General features: G+C 25.7%; 1 protein-coding gene across 1 annotated transcript; it reads left to right on the plus strand.

Moving 5' to 3' along the window:
* Nucleotides 1-7,237: 7,237 nt before the first annotated feature.
* On the plus strand, nucleotides 7,238-24,277 carry LOC129983621 (thymidylate synthase-like). Its single transcript, XM_056093157.1, has 7 exons — nucleotides 7,238-7,345; nucleotides 7,431-7,558; nucleotides 7,812-7,991; nucleotides 15,785-15,955; nucleotides 16,596-16,696; nucleotides 20,113-20,259; nucleotides 22,895-24,277. The coding sequence occupies exons 1-7, from the start codon at nucleotides 7,314-7,316 to the stop codon at nucleotides 23,030-23,032; spliced, it is 897 nt and encodes a 298-aa protein (XP_055949132.1). The 5' UTR covers nucleotides 7,238-7,313; the 3' UTR covers nucleotides 23,033-24,277.
* Nucleotides 24,278-25,413: the final 1,136 nt, after the last annotated feature.

Consider the following 25,413-nt stretch of genomic DNA (forward strand, 5'->3'; position numbering starts at 1 on the left):
AGATTTGCTGAAATTAAAGATAATTAGTATTTCTAGCAAATGAGTAAGTCGCCAAAGACGACATGATTATACATGGTAACGTTAAACAACTCACCCCTTTCTCCTTTCTTGTGCAATAAAACAGGTTTTCGCTATAACTTCAGAAAATATTTCTGCACAAAAATGATTTTTTACATTGCTTCTAAGTCAACGAATTATTTTGCCAATTTAGTTGTTGTAAAATTCTTCAATTCAGATTCAATTAATTTTTAAAATATACTTCCCAACAACCTTTTCATTGCTACGAATGAAACAGAAATTTTATCGAGAAATTCTCTTCCATTTTTGAAATATCATGGAACTATTCTCCATTAGAAAAGCTCATGTATAAAATAACAGCCTTAATGTCTGCCAATTTGGTGGAATCATAAAATTCTATCAAAATGAATAAACTAAAATGAAATATAATTAATATCTCCAGTGATCCAGCTAGTCCTACAGAAAATTAGTCTACTGATAATAAAGATGAATGTGTGAGTATTGAAACCTTGCAGCTTAGATAATTTAAATTTCGCCCATATATATGTAATATATTTTGATTGAAGTAGAATGCAGGTTCGAAACAGTGAAGAGACTTGGCATTTTTAATTACGTTTTATTCTATTCCGATTATATACAAGAAAACGCAGCGCGGCGCACACAGAAGTAAGAAAAGGGAAAAAAGGGCCAAACAGATGATCACTAGCCTTATATAACATTGGATTTCTGGCCAGGCGCCAATTCAATACACGTGGGACCTTTGACACCTTTTGAAGGGTAAAAGTATCACTTTCATTTAATACGTAGTACTGATTTTTACAAAGGGATTAAACCGAAAGTGGAATTGGATCACGAAATAAAAGAATATTTTAGAATGAAGTTACTATGGGCTAAATTAAGATAACATCTTGGAAATTAATTAAATTGAAATTAGAATCAATATATATATATATATATATATATATATATATATATATATATATATATATATATATATATATATATATATAACGTTTATTTAATACGTTGAATTTTGTCGTTTCTCCGAAACAACTTTCGAAAATATTATTACACCAAAATACATTCTGCAACTTTTCGAAATTTAAAAAAAAAAAAAAAAAAAAAAAAAAAAAAAAAAAACGTATTTTTCATAGTACAGATTTAACACCCGTGCATATTTCCCCCATTTTTTTTAATTGTCAAAATGCGAGAAATTAGACAAAAAAAAAAGTATTTAAAAAATAAATTTTTTATCTTTCAACAATAAATTATATTGTTGGTCCGAGATTCAAATCCATTTTTATTATTTCATCAATTGATTTTCTTTCATTATTGAAAGTTAAAGAAGGATACAATATCAGAAGTTTATTATCTGCTTAGTTTATGAAATGAATTGATGAGAAAGTCAAAGGCCGATGAACCGCATATATATGTTTTTAACAGTGGGATGATGTCATAAGATCGACATCCATTAGAAAGGTTCACATAAACAATGAGCAGAACATAGGCATGACAATTAAAACAATACAGCTTTAATGTCTGACAATTTGACAGATTAATGGGTATGAAATTATATCTAAACTATTTAACTCAAATTAAATATAACCAATATTCCTGGCGAACAAGCTGGTCACTTAAGACAACAAGTATAATATAAGTTAATAAATGAGGTTATGGAATGATGCAAAGAAAGTTGTAGATTTGAAGCCGCATTGCATGAATTACCAGTGAAAATTGCAATTGAAGCATTGGTGCATAAAATCATGTTTGCATAAGCCAACACATCTTACTCTGTAAAAAAAGTCATTTCTTACAATAAAAGAATTTAAAAAAAAGTATGAATGTATACATATATAGTAATTCAATATATTCAATATAATCAATATAATATATAGTATATTAATATGTAATTAGTAATTCAATTCAATCTAATCAAATATAAATTGTATTAAGGTTGCTAAATTAAGAAATTTATAATACATGCTAAGAATTTAGAATGATGGACTTGACCATCAGAGATGCACTAATTGGTTAAAAAAAAAAAAAAAAAAAAAAGGTTGGTTTTCCAATAAATCACTACTTTTGAAAGGATAGATAGGTAAGGGGAGTAAACATTAGAAAATAATTTATACCATTTCATGTCTTGATGCAAAAAAAAAAAAAAAAAAAAAAAAAAAAACAAGAAAGAAAAGAAATACATAGAAGCAAATACACAATATTCATTTTTATAAACTTTATTTTGATTTGAAAATGCATTTCAGAAATATAACCATATAATTATTTATAAAATCAAAATGACATTATTTTTGATCAACAAACATTTTATGATTATTTTAGCAACAATCTAAAACTTTCCAAATTTTTAATTTTGTTTTCCTATTAGCAGAACTATTTATAATTACGCAAAGGATAAAAAGAAACACATAAAGAAAACACAAGATTCAAGAGAAAAAAATATCTAATAGACATAAAATTGTATGCAATAAATATATTTTATTTTTGACAGCATTACCAGAACAAATAAATTTCTAAAAAGAAGAATTTTATATATCATTTTTATAATAATATATATATATATATATATATATATATATTACTATAAAAATTGTTATTACACTAATTTATATTACTATTTATAGTTACAAAAATTAGTGCAATTTCAAAATAATCAGAAATTTTCATATATAGCCATTAACATAATAAATCAATCTAGAGTTCAATTAAGGTATGTTTAGTATTCCAAACAATGCATAATATATATATATTAATATACATATAAAATTATTTTAATCTTATATGTGTAAATTAAAATGAATTAATGAAATTTCTTTAATTCCAGCTTTCACAACAACATCAAAAGTTTAAGGAATTAGTTAACTAAAAAAATATTTAGAATTTTATTACAAATTTATTTCAAAAGTAACAGTTTATTAGTATTTTAAGAAAATAATAGACAATTAAAGAGGAGGCAATAAACTAAAAATGTATGAGTGATTCATATCTAGATATCAATTAAGTAACAGTTTATTAGAATTTTAAGAAAACAATAGACAATTAAAGAAGAGGCAATCAACTACAAAAAGTATGAGTGATTCATGTCTAGATATGAATTGTAAGCATACTAATGGAAGCAGTTTCTCCTCTTTTTAAAAATATTCATTTTTCTTATACAATGTAGTGTGATGGGTATATTTTCCAAGTAATTGTAAGAATTTTCTAATACTTGTATGAAATTATTTGCCGCAGAAGTCATGTTGTTGGCTATGTTTGCCAATGATCAGTGATTAATGCATAATTACATGTGATTAATGCATAAGTACCAATTTTCCTAATTAACATAAATTATACTGATATTTTATGCACTAAAATTATTAGAAGATATTAGGATTACTATAGCATTTAAAAATGGAAACTGATTTAATACTTAACAGAAATAAAATTATTATTATATGATGTTAATTTATTATTAGTTTCTATCTTAGAATGACACTTGTTGTCAAACATAGATATGGGCACAAAATGTGACAGAGCTAAATTGCCAAAATGTGCTAATTTAGCAATTTATTTATTATTATGCCTTTTATTAAAAAATATATTTAGTATTTTTCCCATTAGTGGAGCCTCAAATGTCAGAAAATTTAATTTAAGCTCTAATCCAATAGTGTCACTTTAAATATTGAGATTCATTGATAACTATAACAATGATCTGCCAGGATTTTATTTGCAACTCCACAAATACAAAATTTAATTTTTCTTTAAAGGGCCAATTTTAAAAAATCTATTTCACTAAAAATTAAACTAAGTACTCAATATGAGTTTTGATTAAAGACAGAAAATACTATAAACAAATATATAACTATTTTAAAATAATTTAAGTTTCAGGTCTTATTTTTTTAAAAAAAAAAAAGACATTTCTTGAAAGTAACCAATTTAAGGTTTCATAAAAACTGACAAATAACATAAAACAAAAATGAATACTTAGTTTAAATTCTGGCAGTGACCTTTTCTTTATAATTGAATTATTAATTTAACTTTATTTTAAATTAATTAAAAAATCTGGCTAAAATTTTTTTATCATAATGAAACTTTATTATACAAATAAATACACAAGTATGAAAAATTTTTTAAAAAAATTGTTATTTCATTAATGTATATTTGAATATATAATTAATCAAAATACAAATGTTATAATGAGTAAATAATGAATGTTATAATGAGTGAAGATAAAATTAATAATTATGTATTATTAAATTTTTTACTTCTTTTCTCATTTACAGGACAGTCAAAATTCATAAACAAATCTTTCATATTGTATTTCCATCGTTCTATATTAAAAATTTTACTTGGACCTTAAATGGAACATTTTGTTTTTTTCCAACATTTATTCAGAAATAAAATTATTTATTAAAGAAATGACAAAACTTTTATAATTCGTTTCAATAAATTCAAGACATAATATGTTTAATCAATGAGTTATGAGTGAGTGGGGAAAGGGGTGAAATAAACCTTAATGAAACAAATACTATCAAAATATTTTTTTCATCCGACTAATTTTATGATTATTAATTTCTAAATTATAGCTGTATTTATAATATAATTCTGTATATATTGCAAATACAAATATATTTTGTATGCATTCATTTAATTAATCAGGAATTAACTTCATGTTTAATATACTAAAGGTATGAAAATATATATATATATTTGGCAAGAAACTGTATTTTTAATACAGTTAGTAAAGATATAAACCTTTCAACCCAAACTCAATCAAAATTCTAAACAAAAATTGATTAGCTCACTACATTTTAAAGCTGGTTAGAAGAAAATGCCACAGAAACAATCTTATCTTCTTAAGATGACACTGTTCAGGTTGTATATAATATGAAATTTCTTATTATGGATAACACCAAACTAATATAACAAAACTATGATAGAATTAACAATGTTTATCTTGGAAAACAAATCTTTATTATAAGAACACTGAATTTCTTAACAGACTTTTCATATATCTTAAGAACATCAAACTTAGGATAGGAAGGAAGGTGTGTTCTCTGGCATATGCTCCACAATCATTGTTCTTAGCTTTTGCTGAGTTAACAATAATCAAAATTCACGAATACCACAAAATCAAACTTAGGATACCCTTTACTTCATTTTTACACACACATACATATTTAATCAAAATTTATTTATTATCTAGGTTTGAAACAAACATATTTGATTTCTTAGCCAATATTTTTCTATAAATAACAGAAATATTTTATTTCCATCTTTATATGTGTACAAGGACAAGTATACACACAAGTACCCTATAGAAATCTATAAGCAAAAAATTCCTTAAGAAAATATGGCTTCAGAAATCCAATTCAATTTTTCATTACGAAATCACATTTGAAATGTAAATTATTCAGGTTTACAAATTAATACATTCTTACAATTAAAAAAAAAGAAAAGAAAAAAAAAAGAAGATTTTTTGTTGTTGTAAAATCTTTTCAGAAAGTGAGTCTACACTTCTTTCACATCTTTTTCATATAATACTTAGTAACTCTGATACTAATGACATATCAACAGCATCAGTGACTAACAGCACTCTTCCTCGATACACAGTATTATCCAAAGTTAAAATAGCATTGGTAGCATCTTTATCATTTTCAAAACAAATTATTGCTTCTGTTGGAGCTTTATCCACTCTGGGTTTATTGCAAACAATCAGGACTTTAAGAGGGTTAAAATCAGAAAAGAGTTCATATAAATTTCTTGTAGGCAAGTACAGAGGAAAATTCATCACAGATATGTAGCTTAAGTTCTCATATTGTTGAGAACTTGATTTGCTATTGACTGTTTCTAAAGAACAGTCACTTATATTTTTATCATAATTTTCATACTGCTCTCTTAAGTTGGTAGTTTGATAGCCAGCAACTGATGAATTTTCTCTGTTATACATCGAATCTGTCTGATAAGAACCAATTTGGACTGCATCTAAAGAATATTCATCGGTATTTCTATTGCGTGCATGATACCCCTCCCTGAAATTGCTAGTTTGATGACTAGCATTTAATGGACTTTGCCTGTTACGTGCTGAATCTGTCTTGTAAGATTCAAACCTCTCACCAATTGTTTTATAATGAACAGATGTATCAGTTTTGGATTTTGAAAAAGCTTCTTGAGGATTGATGTTTAGATCCGGTTTTTTTCTTTCAGATTCACTTAAATTTTGATAACTGCCAGCACCTTTTGCTCTACAGCCACCAAAAGAATTTTCAACAGAACGATTATTTTGCTGGGAAGAATAATCAGATTCAGAAATTTGTGAAAAATAATTATGGTTTTCATAACTATTAGAGGTGCTTTTATTTTGTTTAGCAATTCTTTTATCATTATCGTAAATAATTGGCACATTTGAATGAAAAGCACTAGCACCCATCTGATAATTTTTAGAGTAAGTATTTTTAGAATCAGAAGTTGTCATTTGTGATGATAAGGATTGTTTCGAAGATCTAGCTTTTGAATACGCATCGTTTCCAGTATTTTCATACATAGATGTTGAACTGTTCAAGCCACTAGTATCTTTCGGATGATAATTACCAACATCATATTTCAGAATGGATTCCTCAATTTGTTTCTGAAAATTTTCATCAGCTGCACGAACAATCAAATTGCGTCCACACACATCAATAGCATTTAAATTTGTTACGATTTCTACTAGTTGATGCTCGTCAATACAATGCAGAAATGAATAACATTTCTTTTTATTTTTAAAGAAACCTACTAGTTCAATACCTTCATAATCTTGAAAAAGATTTAAAACATCGTCTTGCTTAAAGCTGCTAGGATAATTTCCAACATAAATCTTAACAGGCATTATTATTCTTTGAATGAGTAGCTGTCACTGACAAACAATAAAGTATAACACGATTAGAACTGTTAATATTTACGCTTTTATTTTGCGCCCATTACAGTTAGATAAAGTACTAGACTTCGAAGTTTTGTTTTGCGGCACTCGGGATTATTAATTCAGGATGCTGGCTTCATCACTAAGACTGATCTTTCTTCCATCTAATCTAAAACGATTTAAAAAAGATTAAAGATAGTTTCTTAGGTTTTTTTCTCTTTTCCTAGTAATAAAATTACCATCTCGAATTTAAGTTTTCAATTTAAATATTATTAGGAAGTTTGCTTATACTGAAATATTCTACTTCTACTTTTACTTCAGCATAAAGCGCGGTTATCTGATTTGCTTTGTTCATTGTTTTGGCTTAATTAAACTAGTTATAGTTTTTCAAAAAAAAAAAAAAATGAATGGTTCAATTGTGAACGGGTATACAAGGTAATACATTTCATAAAAATATAACATTGTTTGTTATGGTTGGATATGGAAAAACTTATTACTCTAACATTTTTCTTTTTTGCAGGCATGATGAATATCAATATTTGGATCAAATTCGTTTGATTTTAGAGCGTGGCCACGTTAAGAAAGATCGCACTGGTACAGGAACGAAATCATATTTTGGAACTCAAGCTCGATATAATTTGAGAGATGGTTCGAAAAAGTTTTATTATATTTGAAATATTATTGATAATTTCATAATAATTATCCTATAGAAATCTCTAATTTTAATTCTAAATTGTTGTGGGAAAAATGCTTTTTAAAACATATTGTTATTTTTTTTTAATATTTCATTATATATGAAATTTAAAAATTGCATTATTTTTTAAAATTGATAATTTTACAATTGAAAGTTTTTAAAAGAGAAGTTTTTTGTGATTTAAGACATGCTTTATCTTTTGAACAGGAACCTTCCCTTTAATAACTACAAAAAAAGTTTTTTGGCGAGGTATCTGTGAAGAACTACTTTGGTTTATTTCTGGCAGTACCAATGCTAATGTTCTGAAAGAAAAAAATGTCCATATATGGGATGGAAACAGTTCTAAAGAATATATGGCATCCATCAACTTGTCTTATCCTGAAGAAGGTATATGCTAATCATGTTTTCTTTCTTTTTTTTATTAATTTTCTGTGACCATTTTTTACAATCTTTAGTAACTATTTTGGTGATCTGATTTTCTAGGAATATCATTATATTTAATTGTTATTAAATCTTTTATTCATAATTTGACCTTAACAAAGTATTTTTATTTGTTAAATCTTAATTTGGTAATGCAGTCTACAAGATCACATTTTTGAAAAAAATTCAAATAAATTTTTTAAATAAGAGTATTATTATGGGATACTGCCTATATAATCTGTAAATTTTTATTATTATTATTATAAAAATATTTTTTTTATTTTTCAAAGTACATCATTGGATGAAATATTATTTACTTTGCAACCTACATTTCCCCTTAGAATATATATTGTAACTAAAATTATTCTAAGAAATATATTCTTTTTTTATTAATTTCCTAATCATATTTATTGTCTTGTTTTGTAGATTTATGATTAAGACAGCAGAATATAAGAAAAAAAATTGACATTGAGTAAAATTCAATTTTTTTTAAACCTGAAATTAGTTCAATTCTGATTTTTGTGTATTAAACTTCTAAACATATTTAAAAAACAAAACAAAAAACATACTGATTTTTATTATCTATACATAAATGTGCAATTTTCCTTTCTTTTGGTACTTAAAAATTGCATAATTTCCTATGCTTTCAACTTAGTTCTCCTGGGATTAACTACAATTCCTGAAACTTTGCATCAATTCCTGAAATTCGCTTTATTGCCATATACAATTCTCAATAATTGATTCTATTATTCAGGCTTTTAAAGGCTGCCTTCTGTTCATAACATGTATAAGATAATGATTTAAAATGAATTTTTTAGTATTTATGACATGTAGTTTATTAAATAAGCATTATTTAATTCACTTGTTGCATGAATATATTGCAACTAGCCATCTATAATGATCAGGTTGTCTACCCTGTTGTTGACTTAGCCCATATTAATTGTTAAAAAATTAATATGGGATGCATTTTAAAAAATTACACCTTATTGTTTGATACAACTGTAAAGCATGAATTTAATTGAAGCAATCTGTAGCAAATTATTTTCGTTGTAAATTAAATATATATTTCTTACAAAATCGGAAACAAATATCCTATTTTGGAAGAATGCAGCATTTTAAAAACTTAATGTTAACACTGGTAAGACTGAGCATTTTGGTGGATGAGTTTCAATTTTATCATAACTTTAAAAATTTAGATTTGCATTAAATTATATTTAAGTAGTTTATTATCTTACTATAACACTTAAAGAAACTTAACATCTGATAATTCCTTTACTTCGTTGAAAAACAAATGAGAACTGTAGTTGTTAGAACTGTAGAACAATGAGAAATTGTGTTGACACAGTAATTCATTCAAAACGAGAATTGTCTGAATCATTAAAAAATAAGAGGTAAAGTCTATATTAGTAAAACTTTTTAGAACAATATACAGCTTACATCTTATCATGTTCTGCTCCTGAATAGCTTATACTCGACATTTGAAATTACGCAGGGTGCATAGCGTCATGGAAAGTATTTAAATTTGAAAACCATTTTTAAGCACCTTAAAAGTGCTTAATTTCCTCGAGAAGTGCAAAGACAGCATTTTATTCATTTTGTTTCCCCGCACGTTGAATACAAGAATTTGAAAAGCTAGTCGTAAAGGCTTGTTTATCAGATGTACCAAGAAAAAGGAAGAATTTGTACAAAGAATAGATCCAGGGGTGCAAACACATATTAAATTAACCCTCATGAGACTTTTTTTCCCACATCCTCTTTTTTCAACTAAGTGCATTTTCGTTTATTGAAATACTGGAATAGTTATCCGGAATGGGCAGTACAAAATATATACTATGCCAAACTTGTTGAAGCTCGAAAAACATTGGAAATTTTTTTTAAAAAAACATTTCTCAAACACTAAACACATTTTTAATATTTGAGATGTTAAAGGATTTATTTAAGTTATGCCAATGTATCTTTTATGTGTTGTTACAGAGGAATATGTAGATTGGTCTGATCAATGGAAAATAAAAATATGGCAGGATGAATTTGGTGCTCCAAAGTGATACATTGAACATGTTAGAAGCTGCTATAAAAACATTTGCAGTAAAGCCTCTTTAGTACATAACACATTCGATCATCATTCTCTTTAATATGTTGTTTTGAAGATATCCCTTGAATGGCGTAGATTGATTTTAATATACTATATTGAAATTTAATTATTTGTGTTGTGTAATTATGTTAGTCGATAATCTAATATGATGAGATTTTTCACTTGAAGCCATAAGTTTCCCTTGATTCTGATTTCTTTCGCAGTGTGCTTTTGAAATGGTCCCATCCATTTGAAAATTATTATTCATTGGACTAATTTTGCCACATTTTATTTTTACCTAGGAGGGGAAAAAAACTGCTAGTTCTGGTATTTAAAATTTTTTAACAAAATAAAAAAAAAGTTTTCCAAAACTTTTATTCTTTATGGATTAGACACTGTAATTTTATAAAGATTTTTCCTTTTTCTTTGTCATCTTTTTATAGAATCCCCCCCCCCACGAGGTGCAACATAAACCATTGAAATTAAGAACATGCAAATTGGAAAGTTATTTTTTGAGTATTAGAGGCCCACTAAGAATGGATATTTCAAAATTTTAGAAGAAGAATTTACAAAAAATAGAAACAGAATTTTAAAGCTTTGTTACCGTAACATCAGAGCATCATCGCACAAAAATTACTTTTGTATCATTTAATTTTTTTATTATTTTTTTAAAGAATAGTTCTATTATGCCAGTTTTTATTTGAATGAATGCTTTTTACCTCTTCAGTTTTAGTAATTTTTGAAAAATAAGCTTTGGACAAAATTTATATTAGTGATTTTTATTATAATGAAGCTCAAAACAATACATTGCTTCTTTGATTCATTGCTTCAGTCGCATTATTTTACTGCTGTTAAAATTATAATAATATGGAAAAAATGTTTTCTTTTCTTTAATTTAAACTTAATTAAAATTCTCAAGCAGGTCATTAAATAATTTTATTCAATTTTATATTCAGAACTTTTATTTTTCACAGTTAATTATTGCTTTATATTTCTTTTTACACCTCTTATAAAATTATTTACCTCTTTTATACCTTCTTTCTTTTATACCTCTTATAAATTATATTTTATTGTTCTTAAAGAAATCTCTCTTTACACATAAAGATTTGTCCAGATTGACAAAGCAATGCACATTTAAGTTAGGAGCATGAAATTTGGAAAGTTATTTTTGCATTATTAGAGGCTGACTAAATGCGGATTTTTCAAAATTTTAACTAAAAAGAATAAAGACAGAATTTTCATCTTTTTTCATCATAACAGCAAAGCATATCATCACTAAAAAATTATTTTAATGTGTTTTTAAAGTCTTAAAAAATAGCTTTTCAATGATAAAAATTTTGTTTGAATAAATGCATTTTTTTCTTTTGTTTTAGTAATTTTTGAAAAATTAGTTTTGGATACAATTTTATAACAATGATTTTTATTATGATGAAGTACAAAACGATATCATAGCTTCTTGAAATCGTCACATTGCTGTATTTTACCTCGGGTTAAAGTCATGATAAAAAAGAAAGAGTTTTTTTTTCTTTTTCTTTTATATACTTACAAAATAAATTGAAGCAGTTCATCGAGTAAGATTCGTCATTTGATGAGTTTTCTTAAATTTTGAAATAATGCATGTATTATCTCATGCTAGCATAAAAAAATACTTTAAAAAAGTGTTTCTAACTACAGAACTGAATCTTTTTTTAACTTTACAAATTTGTTTCCTTATTTATGGAAACTATAAGTTGTTAAAGCATTTTCATTTCTTTATAAAATATATAATCACATTTTTCTCGCATTTTTGAAAGCTAAAGTAAGAATTTATATATATAAATCAGTTAAAAAGCAAATTTAAATCATTTTTGGAATGCAAAAACATTTTTGAAAAACGTCTTTACTAAACTTCGGAAATAACAAATGATAAGACTAATTATTTATAGTCTGATCATTTTTGAATGCTGCTATTCTTTTCTATTAAAAAAAATTTTGGATCTGAGAAATTTACTTAGTACATGCCATTGTACTGTCGCCAATTTCATGAAATTTTTGCCAGTCTTATGATGATAGTAACCATTGCAAAATGCTTAGTTTTATAAGATCACAACTAAAATTTCTAAATATAGAAAGTTATTACAAGAGGAAATTTACACTGTCCATATCAGCTATATTGAACCATATTTGTTGTTACATATATAAAAATCAAATTCAAACTGCAAATACAAATAAATCAATATATAAAGTAAAATTTTAAAAATATGCATTTAAAATTCATTTAAAAAGGAATTTCAATAAAAACTATGCATTATTATAAAACAGAAAATATCATATGCTTAGAAAATATGCAGGTTTACGTATATGTACAAAGGTTTTTTATTTATTTATTTTTTGCAAAGATATTTAAAAGTACTTAATTTTTGCAGCAGTTTTTCACTATGTACCCTGTTACATTTAATGCAAAAAGCAGACACAAAATTGGTGTTTTATATATTTTGACAAAATATGAAGTTGATACTTTAGATCATATGGCCAGAAAATACTAAATTATGTCTTCATTGAATCATTGGCCATTTTTTTCCCTTGATTTTGCTGTGACAAATGTTTGGATAATTTACAAAAAAAAAAAAAAAAAAAACACCCATTAATTATAAACGTACCATTTGCCATGCTTTTATTTCGGATATATCTAAACTTCAAAAGATGTATATTTAATGAAACTCCCCACACTTGTTGCTTTTAACCAAGTGAAAGTTGATGCTTGCTGAGAAATCAGTAATTAAAGTAATTTATAAAATTTGATAAGACAACTAGAATGATTTTTGATTCATTTAAGCATTTTTCTTTCTTTTTCTTTTTACCTATCTTCTATTTCCATATGCTGATAATTTAGAAACAATTTGAATTGTTTTTGATTATTTTAATTCTCTCATGTTTAATTATCTTATTTTTAATATATATTTTACTTATTAAACAAACAAATTGTATACTTTTAAGCCTCACATTTACTTAATAAGTACAAATTTTTTTTTACTCATAATAAGTATTCTTTACTGTTACCAGCTTATCATCATTGCAGGTATATGTGACACACTGTAAAATTAGTGTTAAATTCATTGAAACAATAAAAAATATTTTTATAAGTTATGTGTAAAATACATTTTAAAATTAAGAAATTGTCATATTATAGCTACTGTCATAAAAAAAAAGATAATTTTTTGAATTTTAACTTAGTGACAAAAAAAATCATCCATTTTTTTGTAAGAAAATATTTTCAGGATTTATTAACAAGAAATTTTTCTTAAATTTTAATTAAAATTTTCAAAAAGGCTTTCTGCTTGCAAAATTTAAAAGTTATGAATCTGGTATCTGGCTTGAAGAGTGACAATACAGGTACATGTTTGCTCTCAGTAGAAAGGAATTATTTCTTAACGAATAGAAATTAATTAAAAAAAAAAACTTAGCATTCAGAGGAATTTTCTTTGAGGTGAGGTGAAGACTTTTTATACTATACCATGAGTACAAAAATAGCAATTTTAGAATCTGACAACCCAAAAATAAGATTTTCTATTGTAATTTATAATTGCTTTTAGATATTTATTTGTTTGCATTTTTTCCACTTGTTTTTGTGGTTATTGGCAAATTGCATCGCAAGTTAATTGTAACCATCTTAATGTTGTATAATGAATGAATTGTTTTGATGATTGAATTATATATATTTTGCATGTTCAGAATAATAGGGCTGTATTTTTGATAGAGCATTTTAAATTTGTATGCATCCCAATTATATATATATATATATATATATATATATATATATATATATATATATATTGTTGTTTGTAATAGAAAATTTAAATATAAGAAATTGGTACTATTTTAGATGTTTTAGTGTACAATTTAGTATCTTGTTTTGTACTGTATTGCTTTCTATACATATTTGTTTCATTCAATAATTATTTTGTAATTAAGAGAAGCATGTCTTAGAGATTACTTTAATAATAAAGCATAAAAAATTACTGGTGGTTTCTACAGAGGATTTTATGAAAAACAATTATAAACTGGTATTGTTCTTAGCAATATCACGATAAATTCTTATGGTATAGAGGAAAAAGAAAACATTTTACTTGTAGATAATGCTTGATTTAAAGAAAAATTATTATGAATGTATAAAAAAATCAATATAAAGATATTTGTTGGAAAAAGCATCTTAAAAAAATATTTGAATTATTGAAATCTTTTAATATTGTATTTTATTTTATATCAATATTTGTTTTAAGAAATTGCCTGATTGCTATGATATTTTTCCAAAGATCCTTGTATTGTTCGGCATCCAGAAGAAATATAAAATTTAAAGAATGTCATTCCAGATTTTCCCTCCAGAAGCATTTATGATCCAGTTTGAAAACGGTTGAATTAATTTTTGATAAGCATGAGTTGGGTGATCTTTTCCTCATGAAACTGTCGTGAAAGCTGCCTTCATGCATTTCAATGTTCTAAAGTCTGTTTTGATGAACAAAAGCTATTTCTCTATAAAATTTCAGCTATGTATTAAGCCCTTAAAATGTTTAGATTTCTAAACATTGGTCTTAGAATTAATTGATATATAATTGATATGAGATTAAGAGGGAATACTTAACTGCATTTAAATATGAATTGATAGTTAAATACAGCGATCTTAGATTCTGAAGTTTACAGTGAAGTTATGCATTTCACAGCATTTAAATTGCTATTTTGGATGATTTTGAGCACAATTTTGCTGCTGTTGTATTTATGGCGAATTACAGTAATAACTGTGACTTGGGTATTTAAATTTTTTTTTAATAATAATTTGGAATGACTAAATATGAGAAATGCACTCATGGTAATATCTCAAATTTTATTTTAAGGCAAATATATTATTTAAAGATTGATTAAAAAAAATATAAACTTTCTTTGAATATTGTAGCATAAATTCAGTTCCAGACTACAAAATATTTTTTCTAATGGAGCAAAAATTCCCATGAGAATTTTTAAGAACAGCCTGTTTTAAAAATTTTTTTTCATTAAGCTTTACCTATGGTTATAAAACTCATTAATATGTATAGTGAAATTTCACATCTAATATTTGAAGAATAAATGAAAAGCCACTATCTATATGATTTTTAACCTAATGTTTGTAGGATGTCATATCTTCTATAAGTTAACAGTGATGCAAAGTTCATTCAAAATACCCTATAGGGCATTTAACATTTTACCTCAATAACTTTAGTGATGTTGATTTAATTTCTATGCTATTTCTTTCTTTAATGTAAAATGTCAAAAATTATGTTGATTAATTTTAAACATATTAATCAGTATAATATGTAACAATAATTTCTATTTTTATAATGAACCAATTTTTATTTTACTATTTCATTCAACCATTATCAAATCTTTCTTCTGTTTGCTTAATAAATGTGAGCATTTAATGGTATTTTTTTTTTTTTTGGAAAATTTTAAAGAATTTTTTTTTAGTATTATTTTGCTAATTATTAGTCAATAATTATTCTTCTGTAAATTATGAAAAACTTGTTATGTATAGAATGCTATATTTGATGAAATCATGGTGCACAAATCAATCGTAGAACATTTCATGCAACAGTGTTTCATACTAGAAGTTTGTGTTTCCTTGTTATATTTTTAAAACTTACTTTTTGATTTGCTTTAATGCTTTTCTTATAAAATGTAGGAGATCTTGGTCCAGTATATGGATTTCAGTGGCGACATTTTGGTGCAAAATACACTGACATGAGCAAGGATTATACGGGTGAAGGAGTTGATCAGTTACAAAATGTAATAAAACTTATTAAGGAAAAACCATATGACCGGAGAATGATAATATCAGCTTGGAATCCCCCTGGTAATTGTTTTATTTCTCTTTCCATTATTTTTTAATCAGATAATATTTAGTAAATAATAGATTTTCAGTAATCCAACTGCCTCTTATTGTTCTTGTTAGAAGTATTGAAATGAAAACAAGTCACTACTGCATATTTCATTAATTTTTCTGTGATTTTAACATTAAGATTTTGAATTATATTTTATTATATTTACTTTATATAGTATAATTTTCTATATACTTTTACATAGTAATTTTTTATGCATTAAACACAGCTTTTGAAATTAAAATGTTTTTTTTTCTTCTATGGAATTACTAGGAAATGTTTTTATCAATCTGGCAGTCATCTGATATGATATCTATTCAGAGCACAGAAAGCCTACTGTATATTAAATTAAAAAAGGAGGTGCATCACCAATTTTATCTACAAATGTTATGTTGTCACAATTCTAACATGCGAGAAGAAAGTTTCTAAATCTGTTATTTTGCTGGTTAAAATTTATAATTTTATTTATTTTAATATATAAATTCCATTTTAATTCTTACAGCATCTTTTTCTTTAAATTTTGAGCGAACAATTAAAATTTTTTCTAGTTATTTTATTATTTATAATTATAAGCTATAAGTTTGTAACTTTGTGTATATTCATTTTAAATTCCAGATTTGCCAAAAATGGCTCTTCCACCTTGTCACTGTTTAGCCCAATTTTATGTTAGTAATGGTGAACTATCTTGTCAACTTTATCAGAGATCTGCTGATATGGTAATTAATATATTTATTTTTTATTTTCTAATTAATTTTTTAGTTGTAATTTTTGTTTCTAATGAAAATATAGATTTTTTAAAGAAAATATTTGTTGCTCTTATTACTTTCCTTTTTGCACCGATTCGAAATTAGATTCCACCAATTTTTCAATGTATTTCAAGTCATGTGTATGTTAATCTGCTGAGGGTTAAACATTCTCTTGCTGGTAGGGCATGGAAGTTCAGAGAAAGTGTGTAGAATTAAATGCCATCTTCATAGTCTGATCAAAGTTCATATTTACAAGATTCATCTAAAATAATACTTATATTTCTAACTAACTAAACTTTTTTTAAAAATCTTCTTACTCTATTATTTTTTTATCCTAGTTTAATTTACATGAATGATTTATAGTTTTTATCTGATTAAAATTTTCATTAATATTCTGATTAATATTTGCTGAAATTGATTTGAAAAATTTCTCTCCCCTAGATAAAAAAAAATAAATGACATGATTTAAAAATCAGTAGATGGAATGAAAGAAAAAAAAAAATCAATTTTTATTCTAAATTTAGTTATCAAAAGAGTTATTTTTATGAGCAATATATTTTAATATTATTTATCACTATGTGTAAAAATGTATTACTGAAGTAGATTTACAATTTTAATTATTAAAAAGAATACTAATTTCTATGTTTTGGAAACTTATATGTAAGCTTCATGTTTGAGATTGGGTTGTGAACAATAATGCTGATTAATGGAAATATTTTCATTCTATCAAATACATTAAAAGAATATATAATGTAGTGAAATGGACATTTTACCTTACTTATTCCTGGATTAACAAATGTGAAAATTTTATATTTTATTCATGATAATTATCGATTTATATATGTATAATATACATCATTTTCTTTTTTTCATTTCCGATGTCAAATTGTAATAAGGATAATTTGAGTTAAAGCAGCCAGAGATCTCAAAGTATTTTATTATTACTTCATTTCTAGGCCATTTAAGAATATAGATAATCTTATTAAAATTAATGAAAATTAAAACTTGAAGACATAATTTAAAAAACTGTTTGCGAGAGATATTTATGTTAGAGAATGTGAGAAATATTTCATTTTAGTTGTATTTACTAAAAAAACCTTTTAGTCTTTTTGTGGCGGACATGTCCTATATGTGTCACCAATGGGTGTCTCCTACAGCCGGGCTACCACCTGTGCATTTCTGGAAATCGAACTCATGGGTTGCTGATGCATATGTGCATTTTAAACTGGAATAATTTTTAATTGTCATTAGATGGCTCACTGTGTCCGTTACTTTTGTAATAAATGTAGTTTTGGTATCCTGACCTTCAGTTTGCTCATATTCAACCTCACTTTGATATTTTACATTTTACTTATCAGCTTTTGCGGGGGAGAAGAGTAAAAATAATATAAATAAACACTGCTGGCTTGTGTAATTTTCCACTTGATAGATCATTTGTGTTTCTTCTTTTCTTGTTTTTGCTATTGCAGTGTAACTGTAATCTTTTCAGGTTTTATTGTCTGTTCTGTTATATTTTAAATATCTTTTTGATACATCTCTTGCACTTCTCTTTTTATTATAGAAAACCTTCGTTTCGGTTTATTATGGCAAAAAAAAAAAAAAAAAAATTGTCAGAGGAAGAATGTGCTTATATTATAATTGAACTAATAAGCTAAAAAGGTAGAAAAAAATGATGACATAAGAATTTAAACTTTATTTTTTTGTGATTTTTTTTCAAAGTTAGGTTGTGGGATGATTCCTTTCGTGTATGCTCCGTCCCATGCCTGCGTCTAGGACAGAGGCCTCCTGTCGACGAAAGGGTTAACATCTAGTTTCTGTAAAATTAAAATTCAATGTGGAATTTTTCACATGTTATTCTAGTGATCAGCTACAAATATAGATCTTACAAAATTTTACTTTTTTGTATCTGCTCATTAGAATTTTAATAAATTAAGATAGAAATTTTAAAGCAAACATGATTAAGAGAGGTAAATTTTTTTAAAAATTATTTCTGAAAAAAAACATTTATTTGTAGCAAGTAGTATATAGAGAAAGTAAGTCTAGTTAAGAATTTTTTAAGAGGTTAGAAAACATAGAGAAAACTTTTAATGATAGATAATTTGAGTTGAACATTTTTTTTGTAGATTGAATTAAAGTAGACATATAGACACACGGAGATCTATATCATGTGCAATAGCTTTTTTGGAAAGTAATTCAGGCGGAGAAACATCTTAATTATAAGTTCTCAAAAATGATTGCATCATGAACAATAGAATTTTTTTTATGCTGTCCCCCTTCTTCTTTTGAGAGTTAAAGCCCAATTAAATAATTGACTTATTCTTGAATGATCTGATGCAATATACTTTATAAAGTTGTCATTACAGAGAATTTTAATTAATTATATTTTGAAATCATTTTATTGCTCTAATCATTTAGGAAATAATAAAGTGTGGAATTTTGTTTTTGAAAATCAATGCGCTTTTTTAAATTAAAATTATTTATATATTATAAATGCAATCATGCTAATTTTTGTGTATTGTGTGTTTTATCTAAAGATTTTTTTTTTTAAAGGGGAGAGGATAATTCTCTAAAATAAAACAAAAAGTGAGATATTTAGTTTAAATGAAGCTTTGTTGAATAAATAAAAGCAATATTTGCAAATATTACGTTTGTCACAATAAATGAATTTTAAATGTGTTTATGATGTCATATAGCTTGATTCCACTAAGAAGGTTCATTTACACAATTTAAAGTTTTAAACTATTTTGTTGAGGGAATTTTGGAAATCAAATACAGTACACTCCCGATTATCCGCGGATTTGGGTGGCGCGGCCGTGCGGATAATCCGAAAAAAGCTAAAAACGGGTATAGCAAAAGAGAAAACAGTCATTCTAACTTTGAAAAATCGTTTTATGTACAATAAAACGTAAAATAAAGAGCAGAAAATCTTTAACTAACGCTTAATATTTTAGTTTAGAAAAGTGCTTTGTGCTTACAAGAGACGTCAAGGATACACAAAAATTAATACATATGTACTGTTTTAATACTATAATGTATTATGTAAATTTTTATAAGCATAACTGTAAAACTACACCTTTTTGATCAGTCATTTGTGTTTGCTTCTTGCTTTGGAAGCATTTTCTCTTTGCTTGGAAGCAAAAAAAAAACTTCATGCGGGAGGCGCGGATAACCCGCCCGCGGATAATCTGGAGTCTACTGTACCACCAATATTTGTGGCAAACCAGTTGGTTATGAAAGCTAGCTAGTCTGAAATATATATTTGGTTTTCAGAGATATATAGTTTTCTTTCAATACTTTAAATTAAGATTTTAAATGCATTTGCTATTTTATTCTCAAATATGTGCTTGATAATAAAATTAAGATAAAATATTATCTTATATCTTCAGGGTTTAGGTGTTCCATTCAACATAGCTAGCTATGCTCTTCTTACTCATATGATTGCTCATGTGACTGATCTCAAGCCAGGTGATTTGGTTCATACTATTGGTGATGCTCATATATATCTAGATCATATTGATCCCCTCCAGGAACAAGTATGTTGTTTTCTTAATTATTTTTATCATGAAATTCAGGATTCTTAATTTCATATTGTCATAAATATTTAATTTTTGAATACACTTACAATTTATTTATAAAGGGGTTTAACTGTTTGATCATTGATGAGCATAATATTTTAGAGAATTAATTTTAATATATTAAAAAAAAACTGTATACAAATCTATTAAATATATAGCATGAAAAAAGATATTCTTTAATGTGTTGGAATGTCTTTTAATGAAGTTTAAGCCAGTTTAGTCCTAAGAGCTTTTATTTGAAGTCTTCACATAAAGCCACTATAAGTAAAACCCTTTTTTTAACTCTGTCAATACTAAACGACCCCATACATTTGTGCGTCAAAACTATGGCAAGTATCAAATACCTGGATGTCACTGCGAAATTTCTTCCCTCTATTATTAAATATGATTGATTGAATACATGTACTTTGTTTGTGAGAAATACTTGCTCAGATATGTATGATAGACAAGGAGATTTTGTTAGGACTCCCAATGATAGCCTACTTATTAGCAAACAGCTAGGCAGAATTATCTTTTATATATTGACTCCTTAAGAATATGAATTGTAATACAGTAAAAGTTTTGTATGGAAGCAAAACTAATATGCTAAAATGCAGGAATCTATAAAAAATGTGCTCATACCCCAAATAGTTTTCGAAATATTCACAAAGATTTTAAAATTTCCATAGTTAATTTGCAACACCCACTTTTCGAGTGGCCATATTTAAATTTATTTGTATTTATTGATCTACTTTTCATGAAGCATAGGCTTTAATGGCCATTATAATATTCTATTTAGTTAAATATTAAATTTTTCCGATCAGGGAATTTTAATTTAATATCAATTTTGCTTGCTTAAAAAAAAGATCCCCCCCTCCCTCATGCAGATAATATGAAATTTGATTTTAGGACAGGTTAGCTGTTGGAATGTTTAGTTAATTTTTACTCTAAATGAAATAGATCAAAGGTAATCTGTATCATTTCTTGCCATTCAGTAAATTAATTAATGCTAAAATAAGAAAATTAATTAAGACCTATAATTTGTATACTCATTGGCTTAATGTTAAGTACCTCATTCAAAAATTTGTTTAATTAGGTTGTGTATATTTTAAAAATGTTTAATGAAATGATTTCCTCAGAGTTATAAAATAATTTTCTCTTTGGAATTGTGTTTATGAAAAAAGCATTATGAGCATTTGGATTAATTATTGTTCTTTTCTTTAAAAGTCAGTGATAGACATGACATGTGTGATGTAAATAAATAATCTCATGTAAAATTTCATACAGAAAAAGCGTTGACCAAAATTTATTTTTAAAAAAACTCCATTTATATTATTTATAAGAATAAGTTAAATCTTAACAGAATTTTTTAAAATTTTTATTATCATTTTTGTTTATTTGTTTTTTTTAAATTATTTTTACATTGTTAGTTTTATTGGATAATTTTCAAACTTTTTATATCTCTGTCATTTTTAATCTCTTTGATCATATACAATGTTGTAATTAAATTTGTATTCAATATTATCTTCAAATGTACAAATAATATTAAAGCTATTTTAAAATGATATTATGCCTCACAGTTCAAGAATGATCACAGGGTAGGAGGCATCATGAAGATATTTGTTTTTTATGTCAGCAACATTTATCTAAAGAGTTAACAATTTTACTCCCTCTTCCTGAAAAAATGCAATATCCCTGGTTATAATGAAAGACAAAAAGTTTTGATGATCATATTTAGCATTTTAAAAATGTATAAGATGAAAAAAAAAAAAAAATGGGAAAACAATGCATTATGTTAGTAATATTATTTAAAACTTAAAACAAAATCATTAAGATAAAAAAATTAGTTCAATGCAGGTCTTAGAGAACTTTGCTCTGACATCTCATATATCATATTTTCTGAATATGAAGATTTATACAACATTGTACCCATGGGATGAGAATTGCATCAGATGTCTTTAGATGAATGAGAATTGCATCAGATGTCTCACCTTACACTCTTGGTTGTGTCTTCCATAAAACAAATTCCTGTCGTATGTGGCACGTATATGACAGTTTCATTGTTTCTTTTTGCATTATAAAAAAATGTACTTAAGTAAATTGAAATTCTCATTATCAATATTTCTATTCCATCTCTGAAATTAAAAACAAACAAAAAAACAGAGAGAGACCTGAAGTTTTTTGTGATTAAAATAGATCTGAGTTTAAAATATCTTAACAGTGTATTACTTCCCTGGTAAATTGTTTATTTTCAATTATTAATTTTTTTAAATGATTGATGAAGTTTTTCAAAGCTTTGATTATAATTATCTATTTCTTAATTATATATATATATATATATATATATATATATATATATATATATATATATATATATATATATATATATATATATATATATATATATATATATATATATATATATATATATATATATATATATATATAAGATGGGCGAAAAAGGAGCTAATGGCTTTTAAATTTCATTATTCCTGTTGATTTCTGTATTTTATTTATTTCAGAAATTCACAGTGACAGTTTACTATATTCTGACTGGATGTAATAAATGACATTCTGAAATTCAGCATTTTATAATAATATCTCTTTCTTTTAGTTGACAAGAGAACCAAAGCCTTTTCCAAAGTTGATAATAAAAAAAGACACAAAAAATATTGAAGACTTTGAGTTTAAAGACTTTGAACTTATTGGATATGAATGTCATCCTCCTATTAAAATGAAAATGTCAGTGTAAAAAGTTTTTCAAGAGGTATATGACTGAAAAAAGTTATATACAATCTGATATCATCTGGTCAGCATTTTAAATGTATTTTTTTTTTATTATTATGCTATTATTTTAAAGTTACTTTTAACTTTTTTAGCAAATTTTTTTGTGGCATTATTGTGTATAAAATTTTGAGTTATAATCGAAGTTTTTTTATTAGTTAAGGAATACTTCATTTATCAAAATACCTTGGTGTTTTTTCCACCTGTGTCTGTGTTACTTGGTGTCTTTCCACCTGTGTCCATATATTATCAACATGCAAATGCATCAGACAGGAAACAAACATACAAAAAAAGTTAAAATGTTTTTGTGTTTGTTTCCTGTCTGATGCATTTGCATGTTGATAATATATGGAAAGAGCGATAGCATTTGTGTATTATGTAATTGTCTTTAGCTGATCATCTTTCAAGCTCAAAAAAGACTTAAGTAGTAATCCTGAAATTTAAGTCTGATTGAAGAAAATTCTGTTAAATGATTTTTTTTTTTTTTTTTATGTTTGTAATTTAAAACTGATTTTTACTGAAATGTATCAGTGTGTTTTTCTCATCTGGCTTTGGCTTTATGAAAAATACATTTTAATTTTCTTCCATTAAATCATTAGTTATAAAAGTCTTGATTGATATTTTTTTTATTTAAATTCTGTTTTTGAAATATATTTTCCATGGTCATTTTTACTGCTTGCAGCAGAATTTTTCTGATATCTTTCAACAGCATTTAGTTAATCATCAAAATGATAAATTTTGTATGCAGTTGATAAATTTGAACATCTGAAAGATTACACATCAGTTATGTTTAGGAAGAGAAGATGAAAGAATATATAAGAAATTAGTATAATTTCTGTGTTAATGCAAGATGCAAATTTTATGCATTTAAAACAACTTAGCTCTAAAATCATTAAATGACTCAATTTTAGGTATAATAATAAAAAATATGTACATCGCATTATAAAATATGAAATTAAAGTATGAGTCAAGAGTTGAATCTCCATTTACATGTATTTCATTATATAATTACAAACCAACTTTAAAAAAAAATTTATTATATAAATAAAATGTTGGAAAATTGATATCATAATTTTTTAATTATCATTGGAAATCATTGCATACTTGTGTAAATTCACAATTTTTTTAATTTTTGAAATATTGTTTTTGAAGCTTTTTAAAAAGTTGTTAATTGTATTTTTTTAGTTATATATTTAGTTAATTGCAGATCTGTTTACAAATATGAACAGTTTAGTATTTGATTTTGTTATGTATGTAAGTTTTTATGCTTTTATAATATTTTTAGTTACTTTTCTAAAATAAATTGTCTTACAATTGGAATATATTTACTTGTATTCATTTAGCTTTTTAATGAATTGCATAGTTTGTTCCAGATAGAATTGATTATTCAAGATTTAAATTTCAATAAATGAATGTCACCTTTTAATAGGTAAAAGATAGGCTAAAAGACATTTTAGCAATTGAAAGAAGATTTATTGAAAATATTTATAAGTTTGATTTTGAAACTTCCTATGATTAGAGATGTTATAGGATTTAAATTTTTTTTTTTTTTGCATTCCCACAATTGTTATCAAAGTGTATTGGCCAGTACTAGTTATAATTTTAAATTAGAAATGATAATTTCCTTTACTTTAATTTATAAATGATAAGATGGCTTAGGATATGCAAATATTTTCTGTCCTCATTTTTTTAACCTTTGCACAAATTAAATATTGCCATGTGAAATTACCTCTATGTTAAGTACAATGTTAAAGTAAATTGCACCAGTCATACAAAAATAGAAATGGCACACATATATAAAATTACTTTCAAATCTGATTTCTTTGGGGAGGGATGGTAATTACAAGGCAAATGTAGTATATGGTGACTTGTTTGTAAGAAGGCAGAGCTGTAACACCTTTGAACATTTTTTAAATCCAGTGTTCTTGTTTTTCCAATTCAACGCTGTTTGCTCGAGAGTCCAATATTTACAAGAGTGAAAAAAGCAACAAAAAAGGAAAACTAAGGCAAGAAATAAATCAAAAAGCAAAGGAAACACAGGCCGGGTTTATTTGTCATGCAATCCATTAAAGCCAATTGGATTGACAAGTGTTTGGTTAATTTGGAGGGGGGGGGGCTTCATTTGAATTTAGAGGCACTCTTAAGCTGCAATCAGAGCACACTCCATGTGTTGATTCCCCCCCCCCCTTTATTCACATCCTTTGTGCATGCGCTTTCAGTTTCAATGTACAATAGGTGTACATCCTTTCAAAAATTTTCTTCTAATGGTGTGTTACACGTTCTTTCTCCCCCCCCCCCATCCGTCTCATTCGATGTTTATGAGTTTGGTTTGTCTATTTTATTGAATAT

The sequence above is a fragment of the Argiope bruennichi genome, chromosome 9 (assembly GCF_947563725.1).
Source record: "Argiope bruennichi chromosome 9, qqArgBrue1.1, whole genome shotgun sequence".
In the NCBI taxonomy this organism is placed as follows: domain Eukaryota; kingdom Metazoa; phylum Arthropoda; class Arachnida; order Araneae; family Araneidae; genus Argiope; species Argiope bruennichi.